The sequence below is a fragment of the Protomyctophum bolini genome (assembly GCF_963924005.1).
Source record: "Protomyctophum bolini genome assembly, chromosome: 15".
Taxonomy (NCBI): Eukaryota; Metazoa; Chordata; class Actinopteri; order Myctophiformes; family Myctophidae; genus Protomyctophum; species Protomyctophum bolini.
The window spans coordinates 11,075,260-11,094,834 of record NC_137876.1 but is presented as its reverse complement, the minus strand read 5'-3'; the positions used below and the strand labels follow the sequence as shown (position 1 = coordinate 11,094,834).

General features: G+C 43.0%; 1 protein-coding gene across 1 annotated transcript in view; it reads left to right on the top strand.

The window, feature by feature from the left end:
* ubr1 (ubiquitin protein ligase E3 component n-recognin 1) overlaps positions 1-19,575 on the top strand; it is a 33,747-nt gene that overhangs the window by 8,284 nt on the left and 5,888 nt on the right. Inside the window, exons 4-42 of the mRNA XM_080784872.1 lie at positions 97-207; positions 2,547-2,674; positions 4,462-4,600; positions 4,696-4,758; positions 5,533-5,656; positions 6,116-6,223; positions 6,313-6,401; positions 6,512-6,610; positions 6,847-7,004; positions 7,090-7,189; positions 7,454-7,582; positions 7,766-7,946; positions 9,066-9,127; positions 9,312-9,422; positions 9,522-9,587; positions 9,684-9,785; positions 9,875-9,938; positions 10,049-10,173; positions 10,260-10,312; positions 10,396-10,498; positions 10,582-10,630; positions 10,762-10,916; positions 11,257-11,356; positions 11,510-11,613; positions 12,269-12,349; positions 12,560-12,744; positions 12,950-13,158; positions 13,800-13,899; positions 14,025-14,177; positions 15,058-15,158; positions 15,452-15,539; positions 15,643-15,791; positions 16,027-16,082; positions 16,226-16,322; positions 16,412-16,479; positions 16,689-16,836; positions 17,234-17,321; positions 19,155-19,291; positions 19,379-19,487. Of these exons, the coding sequence (XP_080640998.1) occupies positions 97-207; positions 2,547-2,674; positions 4,462-4,600; positions 4,696-4,758; positions 5,533-5,656; positions 6,116-6,223; positions 6,313-6,401; positions 6,512-6,610; positions 6,847-7,004; positions 7,090-7,189; positions 7,454-7,582; positions 7,766-7,946; positions 9,066-9,127; positions 9,312-9,422; positions 9,522-9,587; positions 9,684-9,785; positions 9,875-9,938; positions 10,049-10,173; positions 10,260-10,312; positions 10,396-10,498; positions 10,582-10,630; positions 10,762-10,916; positions 11,257-11,356; positions 11,510-11,613; positions 12,269-12,349; positions 12,560-12,744; positions 12,950-13,158; positions 13,800-13,899; positions 14,025-14,177; positions 15,058-15,158; positions 15,452-15,539; positions 15,643-15,791; positions 16,027-16,082; positions 16,226-16,322; positions 16,412-16,479; positions 16,689-16,836; positions 17,234-17,321; positions 19,155-19,291; positions 19,379-19,487 (4,292 nt within the window). The remainder of the gene's footprint in view (positions 1-96; positions 208-2,546; positions 2,675-4,461; positions 4,601-4,695; positions 4,759-5,532; positions 5,657-6,115; positions 6,224-6,312; positions 6,402-6,511; positions 6,611-6,846; positions 7,005-7,089; positions 7,190-7,453; positions 7,583-7,765; positions 7,947-9,065; positions 9,128-9,311; positions 9,423-9,521; positions 9,588-9,683; positions 9,786-9,874; positions 9,939-10,048; positions 10,174-10,259; positions 10,313-10,395; positions 10,499-10,581; positions 10,631-10,761; positions 10,917-11,256; positions 11,357-11,509; positions 11,614-12,268; positions 12,350-12,559; positions 12,745-12,949; positions 13,159-13,799; positions 13,900-14,024; positions 14,178-15,057; positions 15,159-15,451; positions 15,540-15,642; positions 15,792-16,026; positions 16,083-16,225; positions 16,323-16,411; positions 16,480-16,688; positions 16,837-17,233; positions 17,322-19,154; positions 19,292-19,378; positions 19,488-19,575) is intronic.

The following is a 19,575-nucleotide window of genomic DNA, read 5'->3' as shown; positions in this document are numbered from 1 at the left end:
TCTGCTATTTTTGAAAAATCGTAAAAATCTTTGAATATATATTCTTTCAAAGTGAATGTTTTAAATGGGTTAATGACGTGTATGCCTTTTCCCCAGATGCATGCATCATCAGGCGGGGGCTTCTGTGATTGTGGGGATGTTGAGGCCTGGAAGATTGGCCCCTGTTGCTCTAAACACGACCCTGGGTTAGCCACTACCATGGAAACGGTGAGTTACATAATGGCCGGAAAGAAGGAGGTGGGAGGGGCATACTTTTTCCATTCTTGTGTCAATGAACCCCAGAATACTTATTTTCCTTTTCTTAAGCTGTATACTGATCTGGTGGCCATTGCTTTGGCTCCGGAAACAAGTAAGCGTCTGGGAAAGTGACACTTAGTTGACCTGGCTGCACCACTGAGAACATTTTAGAACTGGTTTGAGAGACTGTTTGGGTGTGAAACACACAGATTTCGGTTGTGGCCTACAGTAAAATCTTTGCTAATTGTGCTTAAAGGGAAACTTCTCCCTTTTTGAAAAAAAATACAAGTTAACCCCCTTATGGCTATTGACGCAATGAATCAATAAATCCCTTATGGCTATTGACGTAATCGTTTAATCCCCTGTAATCGGGAGCTTAATATAACAAAATGTAGCAACTTTTAGCTTGTTTGGTTAACGGCTGATGTAATCTACCTAAAACCGGCCGAAATCCGCGCGTGCACGGTCGAGCACGCACGCGGTCTTTATGTGCATCGCTTCGTAAAATGTGATATTTTGGGCTTGATTAGAGCTTAATTTGACGTAGTTATTAAAATAAACAATGATCGGCCTGGGCTGTGGCTCAGCGGTCCAGGCACCTTGGCCGGTAGTCCGAGTCTGGCAGTGTGCTGCGGGTTCGACTCCCGATCCCGACAGCCTTTATTGCATGTCACTCCCCCATCTCTCTCCCCCATTTCCTGTCAGCCTACTGTCTGTCCCTCTATAAAAAATATAAAATAAAGGCGAAAGCCGCAAAAAAAACATTAAAAGAAATAAAATAAACAATGATCGCTTAGCATCCCGGACATCTGATAGTGCTGCACAGTCCAAAGCTAGTACCGGATGTTGTTGTTCCTTAAGTGACATCGCCATATTCGCTAGATAACATCATACACAAGGCCAGGGTCCCAAACAAACACATGCAGCTTGTTGGCTCTACACCTGTTTCCATAAACAGCAGGTGCCTCTATTGAACATGGCTGGCCCCTGCCTGGTGGCCTGCTTTGTGTCATCTGATCTAGACATCAATGTGTCTTTAACAAGTAATTACTAATTACGCACCAACACACACACACACACACACACACACACACACACACACACACACACACACACACACACACACACACACACACACACAGAGCAAGCACCCTGTCAGATCAAATCTGTTATATATTGGCCATAGTACAGACTTTGTTTTTACACTTGGTGATAAATTCCATCCCTTCCTCCCACATAAGTGTGACATGGTGTCCAGTGTAATTACTCAGATTTGTCTTGGTTTGGCTTGTGTTAAATGTCAGATGTTTGTATGAAATGCTTTGTTGGTGTGGTTGATGTGTTCTGTTCACAAGGAATTTAATATTAACTTAACCAGGTCAGCTGCTTGTTTTGGTCTTATAAGGTAAAGTATTTAGCCTGGTTCTCTTTTACAGTGAGGCTGTTAGTGAAACATAGAGCCTACAGTCCACAGACGATCTTGTTTGGATAGATTAAACTTTCTGAGAATGGAGGAAATGGGGAATTTTGATAAGCTTATTGCAACAAATTTGTTTGCGTCAGATCATCTCACACATATTACAAGAATGTGTGGGCTGATGTTCCTTTTTCTCTGTGCTTCATTATTGTCCGAAAATTATGTTTTTAATTTTTATTGATGGAAATGTTTATTTTGAATAAAGCAATAATATCAGTGCACCAAATCTTAATAAACACAATTAAAACAAAGGAGTGAAAAGAAGTATAACTGTAATACTGTCATACCCCTTCTCCATAAATCAATAATTAATACCACACTTCAGTGCAGGTCTATACCTATCTATACACTAAGCGAACTGACCTTTGATATTACAAAACATAAATTAAATGTTTATACTGTACATGTATAAGTAAATACATAATATAGTAACGTATGATCCATATTGCTCTTTTTTGAAGGATAGTTAGTGGACATAATGAGGATTTGTAGTTGTTGCCCCAAACCTCAGCACAGTGCTGGAAATAAGGTAAGACCAGGGAACAATATACATAGTGTGGAGTGATTTCTGATCCAAAACCTTCCTTGTTTTGTTTAGTACTGTTTCATGTGATTTACAGCTAATTCTGCCATCTATAGTTACCCCCAGAAATGTAATTTAATCAATTTTTATATTTGTAATGTTGATAGGTTTAAGTTTTTGCGTGTTGTGTGTGTGTGTGTGTGTGTGTGTGTGTGTGTGTGTGTGTGTGAGAAAGGCACAGAGAGAGGGGGATGGTGCAGTATATAATATACAGCTATGATTCATGTGTGACTTCCACTTCCTTTGCAGGATGACTGTGTTTTAGAGCCGAGCCTGAGTGAGCGTGCTGAGAAACTGTTCCGGGTACTTCTGCGCTATGCAGCCGATCTCTTAGTTTGGGAAGAGAACTTCGAGCTATCAGCTGAACTCCAGCCTAGGTACCACAAGTGGTCTACAGTCTACAGTACACACACACACACACACACACACACACACACACACACACACACACACACACACACACACACACACACACACACACACACACACTGGACATTTTAACCCTAAACCTGTCTATATTGCAAAATGGAATAAAACTAAGTAAACCACCCTTAACCCAACCCCTCCCTAAATGACTAACCCTCATGGTGGCCTCAAATGTCTGCAAAAAGACAGGTTTCTCTGGTTTTACTCTCCATGTGGGAATGTTTGGTCCCCATGGATAGTGAAGGCCCATTTATCTTCCTGTTAAGAACAGATTAAGTATGTGCCCATATGGTCAGAGCAAAAGCATACTCCGTACTGTTCTATATGGATCTTCGCGGTGTGTTTCCGGAAGTAAAAATCCTATCCTCCGTAGAGGATTTCATTATCAGCTATAATGTCGTAACAATCCAATGTAGAGCCTGGTTGTAAAATGATGCTTTTCTCCCGTAGAATCTGAATGTGATCAATGTAGTTTTAAGAAAAACATTTGTGATGTCATAGAAAAGTACTGCACTACCCACAATGCTGTAACACCCGGTGAGTGCAACATCCAGTGACATCAACGTCTCCAATCGGTGGAGCTTTGCTCTCTTTCTGTTTCACTAAGAGCTGAATCTCTTTGTATAGCACGTACTGGCTGCATGTTAATGAGTTGCATGTTGTCAATATAGCTCTGCTGATGCATCTCTATTACACCATTTATAGTGACTATATCCAATCCCACATAGCAGAGATTCTCATGTTCCTCGCGTCCCACATGGAACGCAGACTGAGGAATCACATCAGTTACAAAGTGTTGAGAGCCAGCACATGCAGCGGACAGAGAAAAAGAGTATATAGCCTCAGTCAGACTGGCACACAATCACACACTGAATGAATATTTTATTAACATTTGCAACAACAACAAAAAAGCACAGACAGTTCACACACACAGTAGCCTACGGGTCTTCTCGGATCCACTCGGATATTATACATAATGATTGACAGACCCGAGATCCGAGTGGGATACGTACGATTCCGACCCGGTCCGAGTGATTACGTTAAAACACGACTCCGACCCGAGCGGGTCTCGGGTCAACTCTGGTATTTTCGGAGTCGCGGGACCCGGTGAAGATTTATACTCTATAGAGATTCAGCCATTTCATCCACCAGAGGGCAGGGTGGGCTAAATATGATTGAGTGATTTCTCACAACTGCACACACAAAAAACTTCACTGTTAGTGTTAGCTAAGTCTTGTTGCAAGTCGTGAAAATTTGCCAGATTTAGCTGCTATGTCAGCAGACTTTCCATGCAAAACTGCTGTGCTAGCCTAGTCACATCACAAGATCATGATTTCCCAAAAGTGAATAAATGCCACACATAAAAAAGAAACTCATTGTTGTGATAACTAAGATATTTGCTGAATTCATCATTATTATTATTATTATTATTATTATTTTTGGTCATTGACAGATTTGCAAACTTCACATGCCTTTTTATACTGGTAGCGCCTAGTGCTGTTATCTCCCGTCTATCTTCTACCGTCCCGTTCAGTGTCCTCCTGTATTGCTCCGTACGTAAGCTTCCAGACCTAATGCGACCGGCAGATCAAAATGTACCCCATCTGTATCTGTACTTAATTGAATATGAATGGGCCTTTTAACAAACAAACAAAGACAGTTACACACGGCATATAAAAATCTGATAGACCAGGCTGGCGATGTGTTTAAAAAATATATTCTTTATCTCACTATCAAGGGTGAAGGACAACACGCACTACTGTGTGCTCTACAATGATGAGCACCACTCGTATGAGCATGTGATCTACACCCTGCAGCGCGCCGTCCACTGTGACCCTGCCGAGGCACAGACACACACTGCACTCATTGACAAAGAGGTATTGTTCAGCTTCATTCACTGATGTCTCTTAAGATGTGAAATGATTTTAATAATCCCGACAATGATGTCTCTTCATGTGTGACATTGAAACAGGGTCGGCGGGCAGTGAAGAGAGGAACTCTTCGTTCCTGCCAACAAGCGAAAGATCTCATCCGGGTAAATTCTATTCTCAATTTATGTAAAAATTATCGTGCATTTCCAGTCAGTCATTCAGTCAGTCAGTGTATCACTCAAAATCCCCATATAAAAAAGCCCCCATATACTGTATGTTCTCGTGACATCACGTGACATCACCAGGGAATCAGGGATGATAGTAAATCAGGGATAATAGTAAATGCGACCTGCTGTCGCAATTAAGCCCATACATGGAGATTCCTGATGTCATCAATATTAGTATATGGATATATGTCGGATCCTGTTCTGACATACTGTATATCCATATGTTGATCCTTCCTCTTCGATGTCTCCCTTTTGACTGATACCTGTCCATTTAAACTCTAGACAGGCCTGCCCCAAAGTTATTTTTGCAGCTGTACACTCAAGACACTGCCCCCGCTGCCACCCTTAGATCTCCATATATGGAGCTGACCTGTTCTGACATTCCATATGTTGACCTGACCTCATCAAACCCTGTACACTCAAGACACGCTCCATATATGGCCAGTGCACGTGACCTCGCCCTTTAACGTGCCTTTTTGAGTTCTAAATAAACCTGAGATCATCATGATTCTGTTATATTGAGCGCTTAACCACGTAAACCCCTAGACTAGACTTAAACCACGTAGTTGCACCACTCAGTTCACACGGGTATGATTTCTTTTATAATGTTCCCCCCACAACATTGATGCTGGGGTTCAAGTGATAAAACTAAAATAGGGCCAATCATGATCCAGTGTTCTGCGCTAACTAAACCTCGGTCATGTGTTGCAGTCCAACTCGGAGCACATTTCCTTGCAGCCACTGCGTGTGGAGATCCTCCACTCTGCAGTAATGGCTCATCAGAGCTTTGCCATGCGTCTAGGCTCCTGGTTCCAGCAGATCATCGGCTACTCAGGTACTGTTTGTACAGCAACCAGGGCCACCTCATGCGGGCAGCAATATGCTACACATTAAATCTTTATTAGCACATAGAAATACGTTAAATAAGTGAAAATGTAAATACAACTTAATACATAGGCAGAACACACAGGCACTTTAGCCAGTGTACCCTTAGTCTGGATGTATAGCGTGAACAGCTCAGTATGGGGCTTGAGGGCAACACAATGATGCTGTTTGCCAGATACATTCAGCCGTTGCGTGAACTCGGAAACATTAGATTTCTTATAAGTGCCTTGATGGCTACGGTATACCATTTGTTTTGTGGCCAATACACATACAATTGCTGCCACAATTTACACCAGGAAATCTGTGGAGACTTTACAAAGTGTTACATAGCATTCCTAGTTTTGAAAAAGGCAGCTGTACGAATTTGATGCATGTGATCTGATGTGGGTGGCGGTGTGTGTTTGTTTAGTGGGCTTCAGGCAGATCTTCTGCCAGGTGGCTCTGGAGACCGTCGCAGAGGTTGAACAGCCCTGCCTCATCAGCAAACTGATGCTTCATGATGCCAGGATGTACAAAGGCAAGTACATCTGGGATTTGTCTGAGACAGACTATTTGCTTGATCTCGCCAACTCTGACAATAGCCTTTTCTTTCTGAACTTGCAATAGGTGCTCGCAAGATAGTGCATGAATTGATTTTCTGTAGCTTGCTGATGGAGACGGAGTACAAGAGGCTGTTTGCAATTGAGTTCACCAAGGTAAATAATTAGCAAAAAGGAAAACTGATTCTAATTTATTATATTATTTATATTTTATTTTATTATCAAACGTATCCATGCATGGTTATGACATGCTTGTCATCTTGCAGCACTATAAGCAGCTGCAGAAGGATTTCATCAGTGACGATCACGAGAGGAGCATATCCATCACTGCGCTGTCTGTGCAGATCTTCACTGTGCCCACATTGGTGAGCGCCGCTCATCATAGTATCATTTACAGTCAGAAACCTCTATAATATGGAGTATAAATGTACAGCAACAATATAGCATCAGATGTGTGAAAGGGGTAGTTCACCAAAAAACACATTTCTGAGGCTATATGTATCCTGTACGTGGTCATATCGTGCCTCAGTGCGAAGACAACAGGTGCTCATGGCCTCACTAATCAGCTGTGATAATTCTTGTGTCCTTCTTCTTCCGCTAGGCCAGGCAGTTAATCGAGGAAGGTAATGTGATTAAAGTCATAGTTGACACCGTCATGGAGTTGCTGCGTGAGCATTTGGACAACACTAATCGCTTCCACTTCCAGGGCTACAACTCAGACAAGTTCTTCCGCATCCAGGTCATCTTCCATGACCTCAGGTGATTTGGTTTATCTTATCCTATTAAGGTTTCATGCTATGAACTCTCATGGTACTCGTATCGTGTAACATTGTCTCTTGTTCAGGTACATTCTGATCAGTAAGCCCTCAGTGTGGACTGACAAGCTGAGGAGACAGTTCCTGCAAGGTGTCATAGTGTTTCTAGGACTCCTGAACTGTATGCAGGTACATAAACATAAAACGTCCCATCTGTTTTTTAATTGCTTGTGATAGCAGAACAATCACACTGCCCTATGGTCTTTGGTAACTGCCATGCAGAGTCTTGAATATTGTCCTTATCCTTATATATATTATTCTATGGTCGGTTGATGAATTAAATACATATGACCACAATGGAAACAAGTCCCCAGGACCTTTTTGTATTACCTAGTTTTACTGTAATTCCATGTTATTTGCATTTTCTGACTAATAAAGTAATCAATCAATCAGGGTATGGAGGAAGTGAAGCGCCAGTTTGGTCAGCACGTTGAGTTGGAACCCGAGTGGGAAGCTGGCTTCTCCATCCAGATCCAGCTCCGCCACATTCTCGCCATGTTTCAGGACTGGTGCTCATCTGATGTGAGTCCTTGTGCAAAGCCATCTGATATGTGCAAAGACTGACACAGAGATATTCTTGAACCCTTTACTCAGGAAAAGGGAAAAGGTCCTGTTTGGCTACAAAAGAAAGCCCTCCATAACTTACATCTGTACGTACATGAATGTATTTGTGCTTTTGTACCTGACTGTACCCACCTTTCACAGGGCAAGGTGTTGCTGCTAGCGTTCAAGGAGTGCCATAAGGCATTAATGCGCTGCAATAACCAGCCCTTCCACAGTGAGCCTTCTGACTACTATATGTGTAAGCACATCCTCCACGTCCGACCGTACAAAGTGTCTCAGGAACCTGTCAGCATACATTTGCCCATCTCCAGGTTGCTTGCTGGTAAGATAAATATAATCTGTTATTCTTTTGTTACACAGTAACATCCACAGTGTTAATTTAACCCTGAGAGTGTAAAAAAACAACCTAGAATTGTTACATCAGGCACTTGCACACCGAGTCTGTATTTGTCCTATCCATTTATTTTAATCCGTCATCTGATTAAAAATGTCCAAGCCAGGGTCCAATGGACCCAATGCCAATATTGGGTCCATCCAATCCTGAGATTAAGTGCAAGTTTAAGAGCAAGGAGAGTTTCACCTGCTGATCAAGGATCTGTGGAATTATCCTGGTCGTTTGTTTCAGTGTCCCAGTTTGATGCTTGCTAGCAACCACATAAAAAAATTAACAAATTCTGGGACCCTAATAGTGGTAGACACAAAATCACACACACTTAACCAGTAAGACGCCCTGAAGACGCCCTAAAGGCTGAGGTCGCACTGAAACAACAGGTGGTCTGGGAATGCCCATATATGGATTAATTTAATGGACATTTTCTGGCTGGGTAGGGTGTAAAATGTGTGCTAATTACTGGGTTGGCTTCGGGCCAACCCAGTAATTTGCTAATGGGGTGGGCCCGTCTAGAGTTTGAATGGACAGTTATCAGTCAAAAGGGAGACATCGAAGAGGAAGGCCGGGTGGGGTAGGATCAACATATGTCGGAACAGGTCAGCTCCATAAATCTAAGGGTTTGAAGTTTGAGGCCAGAGGTAGAGTTGCTGGCCGACTCCATATATGCAGATCTAGGTGATGATCCAGTCTTCATGTATGGCTATCCAGGGTTTGATGAGGTCAGTGTCGTGAATTGTGATCTTCATATATGGAGACGGCCATATATGGAGTGTGTCACAAGGCATGATTGACTGACGGCCATATATGGTGTGTTAGGGGAATGGTGGTCACTGTACTACAGGCTGGGGGAGGCACATGTCAGCAGGTAGTGTTGGGCGGGAGGAGTAGTGGTGGGTCTCCTCACTGATCAGTATTCAGTAGTCTGTAGTCACTAGGATGCAACAGCAGTGATGTGTGTGTGGGGAATAATCAATTGGCATAACGACTAAATTGGGGAGAAATAGAGGTTTCATATTCTGTGTTTAACACCCTGTTCCTTCTCATCACTAGGATTGTATGTACACTTGTGTAGAACCGGATCAATCGAACAGCTACACGAATATGTGGATCCTGTAAGTGACACTTCTAATTATAACTTTATCCACTGTCATTCGGTAATCTCCAGTAAGAAAGTGTGTGCCTATAAGCTTGCATTTGACAGTCAGTTGGCGAGATGGTTGCCATGTGCTGTGTTTTGCAGAAACCATTTTGCTGTCACTGCTAGCACTAAAGAACATGGTTTTGTCCTTTTTCCAGGAGACCTGTGACTTCACCCTGTTTGCAGAGCACCCTCTTCGCTGTGTGGTGCTGGCTGCCCAAGTGTCCGCTGAAATGTGGCGCAGGAATGGCCTCTCACTGGTTAGCCAGGTGTGGAACTGTACTGATTCTCAATTCAGTGTCTGTAATTATGATGATGATGATTATGATTCTGTGTTTCTAATGTAGATGTTTTTTCCTCATGATCAGGTATACTACTACCAAGATGTGAAATGCAGGGATGAGATGTACGATAAGGACCTTCTCATGTTGCAAGTTAGTCTTCCCTCAAATTTGTATTTATTTATTTTTACTTGTTTTTTTTATAGTGTGTGGGCTGGCCGTAATATGTCTCTCCTAATCTGTTCATAGATAGCTGCTTCCAAAATGGACCCCAACCACTTTGTCATGCTGATCTTGTTGAGATTTGAGCTCTTTGATATCTTTAATGGATGTGCCTTGAGCAAAGACCTAGTAAGGACAATTTTGTCTCGTTCAGAAAAACAATCATTGTAGTACATCTTTTCTATTTTCCATGAAATGCAACTTCCTTTTTCTTGCAGGAACTCTTGAAACAATGGAACCGACTGACGGAAGAGATGTTGTACCTTTTAATCGTCCTCATCGGTAAACTCCTCTTTTCCAATGTCTGTTGTTATAGTCCATTTTGTGTAGTTGACAGGTCAAATATTGATTGGATACTGGACAAATTTGACTGATCTTTCTTGTGTGTCCAGGGGAACGATATGTCCCTGGGATCAGTTACGTGACCAAAGAGGACGTGACAATGAGGGAGGTTATCCACCTGCTATGCATTGAGCCCATGGCACACAGTAGCCTGGTCAAGGGCCTTCCAGAAAATGTGAGAAAACAACCCTAGCACCCACAAGTCTCCACACACACTCGCATGACACCATTTACAATATCGGCATTGTGCTTTCTTTGTAGGAAAGCCATGAAACAGGCCTGGAGGCTGTCATTCCTAAGGTTGCCACCTTTAAGTAAGTAATGCCTGAAGGCATAACGCTAGAGGTTAATGTTGAGAATGATTTGTGAACTGATTTAATCTCACCGCCCCTCTTAGGAAACCAGGCGTATCAGGTCATGGATTATATGAGGTGAAGAAAGAGTGTATGGCTGAATTCAACCCTTTCTTCTATCATTATTCCAAATCGCAACATAGCAAGGTATGCCAAACGCTAAACGCAACTTAAGATCGCATCATATGCAAATCTCCTTATTCATGGCTTACACTTGAACCTCGTTCCAGGCTGAAGACTCTCAGAAGAAGAAGCGAGTGCATGAGAGCAATGATAAAGGTGAGTGTCAACACTTCCTCTGCTCAGTGGTATATCTTGTTCCAGGACATAACCATCTTGTTTTTTCTGTTTTCTAATGACTGAACCCTCTTGTTCACCATGTGTGCACATCTGTCTCTCTCTCTCTTTAGCTCTGCGCCCTCCGGTGCCGCCAGCCTTCTGCCCAGCCTTCTCCAGCATAGTGCACGTTATGAGCTGCGATGTCTTCATCCACGTCCTGAGAAGGGTCCTGCAGAGAGCCGTGGAAGACCAGGCCACTCAGTGGACAGAGGCCATGATTCAGAGGGTGGGTATATATGTTTGTGTAACACCACTTAGACAGATATTAGATATTTGACTTTTGAGGCCATCAAGCTGACGCTGTGAGCCACTCTGCTACATTTGCATACTTTGTGGTAATAGAGAGTGAGGAAGCGAGTCAGAGCAAGAGATGGACATGCCACACAGGTCTGAAGGCTGGGAACATTGCAGTTATGTGATTGACTCACCATCTATTCACCTCAGTATGACTTCATTTTCTGCACCTACAGTAGTTTCCCGGTTAAATTGCGATCTTCATCGCTGCCCTCCTTTAGGCCTGCCTTTCCTCACTCCCCAATAAGTGAAAGCGTGCTTTCCTTCAACAGGCCCTGCACCTAATAGGCCAGGCACTGCTGGAGGAGAAGATGCAGCTCGAGGCCAGCACAGTGGAGGAGGTGACCTTTGACTTCAGCCTCAAGGCTCGCAGTGAGTTATCCTTCTTTTTCCACTTTTGAAAGCATTTTCTTGATATATATATATATATATATATATATATATATATATCGTCTGGTCACCTCATTCATCATTAGCCTGGGGTTCTGTGTTTGTGACACGGCTGGATCTATTTTGTTCTTTTAGGAATCGGCTCTGAACATGGAAAATCTGTGTTCCACTTGTTATCCAAGGTCAAGACACTTCCTTCCCTTGAAACCCAGAAAGACATGATCAAGTGGATTCTGCAGGTACACTGGATCAACTATTGGCATACATTTCAGTCTAAATGCTGTGGTTTTCATTGTAATACTGTACATTTCTGACAGCCTTTCAGTCTTGTGCATAGTTTTATTAAGGATAAGGCCAGCATGATTTAATATATTTCTTATTGTCTGCATAACCTACAAAAGTAGACTAAAAAAAAATGCCTCTCACCTACTTGCATCTTACTTAGTGTGGTCCTTCTTGCCAGAACAAATATAGCTTATATCCCAGAATTTAGAACAACATTGTTAAACAGCTAAATGTCCCAGCTGTACTGCTGCTTTGGTCAGCATAATTAATAATTATGATGAATTTGGACATGCAACAACTTTATGAAGCGTCGGCAAGAGCTTTCAGAATGTAAAACACCACAGTGCACTTGAAGTGGGATGGAGGTCGTTAGCTAGTCCCGTTACTTCATTAAGTTGTGTCAGGAAACACAACAATGCCCCGAGTCATTGCAAGGATGGATTATGCATTGCTGACCAGTGTTGCATTTCAGCTCTGGGACTAGTTTGAACACATTTTAGGATAACAATGGAGCTCTGTGTCTTCCAGTGACAGGGTATGAGATGTCTTTCTATTCATAGGCTTTGACAATTACACCAGCCTTATCCTTTGATATCTTTAACTTTCCAGACGTTTGAGATGGTGAAGTGCCTTAGGGAGAAGTCAAGTCCAACAGCCTCCATGAGCATGGATACCACCAAACCAGAGGAGGTAAAGCACAAAAGATTATGACTTTTAAATCTTTTCACAGCGTGGCTCTACTGCAGGAGGCTAGCTGTCTATAAAAGTGTCCGTAGCCAATCTTGCAAACCACTGGATCTGAGATCCACATGATTTGAATTTCCACAGATCAACATGATTCAAATTTTTAAATATTGTGTGCACAGAAAAGTCTCGCTGATGTTTCACTGGTTTCTCCAGAATGTCCAGGACAAGGATAAAGCTGAGCGGAAGAGGAAGGCGGAGGCAGCCAAACTCCACCGACAGAAGATCATGGCCCAGATGTCAACAATGCAGAAGAACTTCATAGAGTCCAACAAGATGCTGTATGAGAACATGCCAGAGAGCATGACCCAAGGAGGAGAACCCATTGCACCTGCAGAGAGGTGAGGACAAAAGCCCCGATTTTGTTTAATTGAATCAAACCTGTATTCATATCAGTGTGTGTCTGAATGAGTATGAATTCCATGCTCGATTGTGTCTTTATCGTACAAGTGAGTGACTTGAACTTGTGCTGCAGCACTACATACATCTAATGCCTTGTAAGGTTATCATTAGTGGTGTGAATAATATTTGCTCTTTGATTTGTAGCTGTCCTGTGATGCAGATGGAGTTGTGTGTCGCAGTGGGGCCTCTCCGAGGCTCCACTCCAATGGAGAGGGAGGTTCTGACCTGCATACTATGCCAGGAGGAGCAGGAGGTGACGGCCCACTCCCAAGCCATGGTACTGACCGCCTGTGTCCAGAGGTCCACAGTGCTGACACAGTGCAGGGGAAAGATGCTGTCCAATAAAACAGAAGGTCAGTCTCCGTTCAGTGGTCAGTTCATTGCACAATTCAAACACAAATTGAAACACAAATGTTTGCCGCGCCCACCATCCAATGAGCAACCGAAAACCGACCGCGCAAAAATGTCACCTTTTTGATTAATTAGGGTGACTCGAATAGTTTGGGTATATTCCACATTGGCGCATGCAATTCTCTGAATCGGAGGGTAGAAGGCTGCTGGCTCCTTGTTGTCTCAGATACGATTACAAGCCAGGCCGGCAATGCGTCCGATGTGTGTCCCTGAGCAAAACCCCGACCACCACACAATGACTGCTCCTAGTGACTAGAGGATGGGTAAATGCAGACCACAAGATTTCATGAATGTTTGATGCAGGGCATACAATTCAGAAGATTGTTGATGTTGCACACTGAATGGCGATTAGACCCTCAGTCTAAATGAATGAGGAAGCATGTAGGGACGCTCCCCCCCGTAACCTGTCAGTGCCGTGCGTCGCATCAACGAGGAAAGTGACTGCCTTGTTGTTTTCGGGGGTGTGCTTGGTGTGCACTGTGCACTGGATTTCCCAGAGGATCAAATCTCCATAAATGAGAGCAAATAATTGATTCTAAGGGAAACACCCAGATGTTTATATACTCACAGTGATCTCTTAAAGGTGCAGAAAAGTCATATCCACTCTTCATGCCGCCTGACCTGGCAGTGGGGACGCACACTGGCAGCTGTGGCCACGTCATGCATGCCACCTGCTGGCAGAAGTGAGTCACTACACAAACAACATTTATTCTCTTAGCGCTTTTGCTCTTGTTGAGGCCAATGGTCAAAGTAGTCTTCCGCAGTAAAAGAACACTTCGATCACTTCAGGTATTATGTTTTTTTGCAGGTATTTTGAAGCGATACAGAACACCACCAGGAACCGTCTTCATGCCGAGCTCATTATCGACCTGGAAAATGGAGAGTACCTGTGTCCACTCTGCAAGTCTCTGTGCAACACGGTGGTCCCTCTCATCCCACTGCAACCGCTCACGCTCAATTAGTAGGTTACCTTAATTTAACTACATCCTTTACTCGATTATAAAAGATAATAGATCATTTAACAAAATAATTTATACCTATTTTGGGCAAGGTTAACGTTATCAGCAGGGGGGGGGGGATCATAAAGTAGGGAACATTTCTGGTCTAGCCCCATTGTATGCTTCATCATGCAAAAATAGTGAAAATAGCAGATCTACAAGCTCACAAAGTGGAGTGATGTGACGCGGTGTGAGCTTGTAGATCTGCTATTTTCACTATTTTTGCATGATTAAGCATACAATGGGGCTTCGTCGACTCATTGGTGCAGTATATAAAAAATAAAACGCTTCTTGATTATTCAATTAATAGAAAGAGTAATTGATAGAATAATCGGTACGATTACAGCGTACATACATACACTGTACAGTGCCTGTGATATAGAATTTCTGTTTGTTTGTTTGTTTTTAACTGTGATGATATTGCATTTTGTTGTTACTATTCTTGTCATGTCTATGAATTGATTGCATAAGGCCTAAATGGAAACAAGACCACAAGGACTTTTTTTTGGTGCTGGTAGCACCAAAGTGTTAGAATGTAAAATACATTCTGTCTAATAAACTATTTAATCCATTTTGGGTGGGAACCCCTTTTGGCATTATGCTATGCTTTAGCTATTGAAAAATAGCAGATCTACAAGCTCATAGGCTTGTAGGTCTGCTATTTTTGAAAAATCGAAGAACCACTGACATAGAAACATAGCTTTTTCCGAAAACTGTCGGGATGTAGAAGACATTTTGAGAATCTGATCTCGGGTCAGAATGGGTTAATCAATCAATCAAAACAAAGGTAGCGTGTTCTCAGTTGTTCAGCACGTTATTGTTTATGTTGTGTCCTGTGTTTAGTGAGAATGCAGAGCTGGTGGGTCAGCTCCTGACCCTGCGCTACTGGATTCAGATCATCTCTGCCAGAATCAAAGGGCTCAAGTCTATCGCTCAGGATCCCGGTAGGAACAGCTACTAATGCTTGACTGTAATCTGTACCACATCACAAACCCTCAACTGATTCTTGTTGAATCACTTGGTTCTATTTCAATCACTTCATCGTCAAGCTCCCAATGCATTGCATTGTGAGCTTGTAGCTCGGTTATTTCGCTATTCGTCATATGACCAAGTATAATTACCGCTTAAGTGCTTAACTGATCAGAAAACCTTTTCTTGTGTCGATTTGTGTGTATTGAGACCCTAGTTGGCCTCTTCAGTGTGTAAGATCCTCTCTTTCTCTTGGTGACTGTGTCAGAGAGCAGTGAGGATGACACGGACTCCGGGTTCTGCAGAGAGGGCCAGCCAGAGTTTAGATCCATCCTCAGCTTCGGCGTGCAAGAGCCGTGAGTTATGTGTTGTCATGTGTTGTCCGAAATAATGTTCCAGAGTGCCTTTTCCTTCAGCGTGCGTGTGCCTGACTGCAGCTCTAATGTTGGCTGATTTCAGGAGGAAATACTCGGACAGCATCGCAGAGATGCTAGTGGTGTGTGCCACTACTGTGCACAGGGTGGGACTGCAGACTGCACCCAACGAGGCGTGCCCATGTGTTCCTATTATGGCCTGGAATACCTGTGCCTTCACTATCCAGGCCATCGGTAAGACCCTGAATTATTGTGTGTTTCTGGTCCACAGTAGTTCTCAACCATTTAAATGTATTTGATAGTATTTGAATTATTTAAAATGATTACTGACCCCCCCCCCCCCCCCCCCCCCCCCCGATGTACATACTAATAGCGATATTTATCCTATTTGTTGATAAAAAAAAGTATTTGTGTCCCCTGTTATTGTTTGTCATCATAATCATATGTATCACAATGTGTGTTTTCACAGAAAGCATGTTGCAGGATGAGGACAAACCACTCATTGGGTCTTTGCAAAACAGACAGGTTAGACATTATTGTGCTGAATAGTTGAGGGCTAAATAATGCTGACATGTACATGTATGCAGGTATCACATACGGTGTAAAGTTTATTTTTATCTCAGGGTTTAGTTTGACTAAAAGGCCTCTATTGACCCATGTCCTTCTAGACGGCAGGTCTGAAGGCAGTTATTCAGTTTTCCACGGCCCAGAGGATTAAGAGCTCCCAAGCAGTGGTCCAAAGGCACTTCATGGACATGTTAGGAGGTATACAGTGCAACCAAACATACACAAAATCTAAATACATCTAGATCTAGGATTATTGTATTTAACATTGTAGTCTGATCTCTCCTCAGTCTTGTTACCGGCCATGGGCAGAGCAATTACACCTTCTCTGCTGGAGATAGACTTTTTTCATCTTCTGGTAAGTCTCTCATAATGGTAAAAAAAGAAAAAAGGTCTATTAACGGTAACAGCTGGACTGTACCTGCATTCATCATGGTTGTATCATGTGATCAATTGAAAGTCAACACATTACTAAAACTTCTACCTTTGATTTAATTAATGACATTAAATTAAAGTGAATCCCTCAAGAACCTTTGCCTAAATCCAGTCACTGGTGTGTTTTGTCAGGTGGGACTGGTGCTGTCTATTCCAGCCCTGTACCAGGAAGAGGCAGTAGACCTGCATCCATCTGCTGTCAGCTCTGCCTACAATCATCTCCATATCCTACATCTGGTCACCATGGCTCACATGGTCCAGATCCTCCTTTCTGCTACAGGTAGCACTAGTAACAATGACACACAGTTGAACTTTAAATCTGCATTGGGTAGCATAAGAATTTAGTGCTAGTTACTGGCAGTAGATCATGGAACTGCAATGTTTTTTTCAAAGCATGTCAATTGTGCATTCCTCTGGGCTAATACAATCCCCTATTCAAGTCTTGACAGGGAAATGCAAGCTTCCTCATGTTACGCTGTTTCTATGACTGGGGCTTTCGGAAACCATCCCCAACACTTAGCATTGCTGGAGATGGCAATTAAAAGATTGTCATCAATCGAAGAACCACTGACATAGAAACAGCTTTTTCAGAAAACTGTCAGGATGTAGAAGACATTTTTATAATCTGATCTCAGGTCAAAATGGGTTAACAAATGATTTCCCATCTGTGCGTCCAGATTTCCCAGCAGTAGCAGGTGGAGAGGAGGGAGACGAGGCCAGGGCCGCAGCAGAGTTCTATGCCACCGTGTCACAACACATCCATGGGTACGGTCCCTCCATTTAGTTCTATGCCACCGTGTCACAACACATCCATGGGTACGGTCCCTCCATTTAGTTCTATGCCACCGTGTCACAACACATCCATGGGTACGGTCCCTCCATTTTGCGCTAAGGACATGGTGAGGTCACACATGCATCGTGCATGTGTGACCCATTTGTCAAAATGCAATGCATGAGCAGGCTGAGCCTTGCTATGGACCCTTTTGACAGCAGACATTCTTATGTGTAGATGCAGGTGTAATAGCGTTAACCACTTTCAAATAGTGAACATGGCAGTTCTACAAGTTCACGTATCAACGTGTTGTGAGCTTGCATGATCTGCTAAATACAATGGTTAATTGTGGTTTGTGAATACATTGCATTTAGTTGTCAACTCTACAGGAGCTGTCCATGCTGGCACACAGTAACACCTGCTGTAAAATGTTTACCAAAATGTCCAGTGTGAAAAGGGTCTATTAAGGTCGCCAATCTTGGATTGGGTACAAAGTTCATAAAACAATAATTGCTTCTTAATGAAAGTAAGTAAAATATCTAGACCAAAGTCACTTTCTTCCTTTTTTGTGTTTTTGTGGCAAAATGGTAAAATATAATGAATGTAGCCAACTACGCCACCTGGTGGCCAATAGAGCCCAGGAACTCTAATAAACAGTTTTGTTGCAACAGATTGAGTAAAACACAAGGTTAAGGGTGCAATAAAACAGATTTATTGCTTAACAAAATAATCAAACATAAAAACGCTGTAATAGTGTTAAGGGAATGAGGGCAATTTTCCATACAGTTCTTTCTCCTTGAGTGTTCAGTCCAATAACAGCCTCTTGTCCTTTTCCAAGTACCAGGGGATCTTTAAGGGTCAAACAAACGATTCACATCAGTTGGTTTTGTCTTATATTTACTATATATAAATACTTTTTTATTTCCCATACCCATCACAACCACAGCACACAAAACAATAATAAAAGTAAGTTACAATATAAATGCATGCACAGAAGACCAGGCCAATAAAGGATTCCAAAAACAGTGAATTCATTGTCCCAAAAGGAGGTGGCTATCATCAACAATAAAATAAAAGCTATAACTAAAATCGTGGGCTAAAACAATGGTCTATTTGCACAGTGCACACGCTGTCAAGGTCGTAGAGGGGGTACTTAGCTTTGAAGAGGGGATAGTAGTAACGTTGAGTTGGCGTCCCCTCTTTCACCGTCTGCCGCCTCGGTGGAGAACCGTGCACGCAGACACCGCCCATCCACAACCTGGACGTCCAAACTGGCTGCTTGCCTTCCTTCTTGGCTGCTCCGTGGCACGTATCCTGTTTGAGCTGTCCGCTGTTCCTCCGCGTCTCCCCGGCGTTCTAACTTGTAGACTGTGGCGTTCTGTAGTAGCCTTTCTGTAACAGCAATGGAGCGCGCCATCTTGAACTGCACACGCACCCACTGTAGCCGTTTCTTTCGATCGCCTTTATATCCAATTCCTTGTCCCAGGTGGCATTTGTGCTCAAAACAAGGTTTATTCGACGGCCCATAGCCAACGCTGTAATCGTCGCGGTAACTCCGAGCGGGAGACCGGATATGGACACCACACAGTGTAAGTAACAAAGGTAACATCCGGTCGAGGGTTTTGGCTCTTCAAAATAAGGATGAAATGGAGCGTGCTTCAATTACAGCGAATAATTAATTAATCCTGGCGGCCAAACGGATAACCAAAGAAAATCACTCGCCCTACCTTTTTAACCAAGGCCTTTGCATGTATTGTAGTCAGTTGTGTGTAGTATAACTTTAATCACTTTAGTTTTACGTTTTGTTCTGCTCTCTCGTTTGTCAGACTGAACTCGGATGTCTCCGGCAGCTCTGTGGCAGAAAGGGTGAGACGAGGGATTGTGCCTTTCTTGCGATGTGCTGCGCTCTTCTTCAATGGCCTTACAGGAGTGCCCCCACCAGAGGAGCTCTCCAGCGCTGCAGGTAGATAATTCCTTGTTATTGCTATCTATTACAAGGACCATTCCAGTGTCTGTTTAAGTCAGATGTTAATTGGTCTCCCTTTTACAGTTACCTCTTCAGGGCAGATGGAGGCGCTGTGCAATTACCTGGCACTACCCTCCAATATGTTCCAGCTCTTCCAAGTGCATAGAGAGAGTGTTAATCCACTGCTAGAGAGGTAACATCATACATCAATGATTACATGGATTAAAGTTCTCAGTCGTCAAGACTGATTTCAGTCATTTGGATTCCATAGAAGCCAGCAT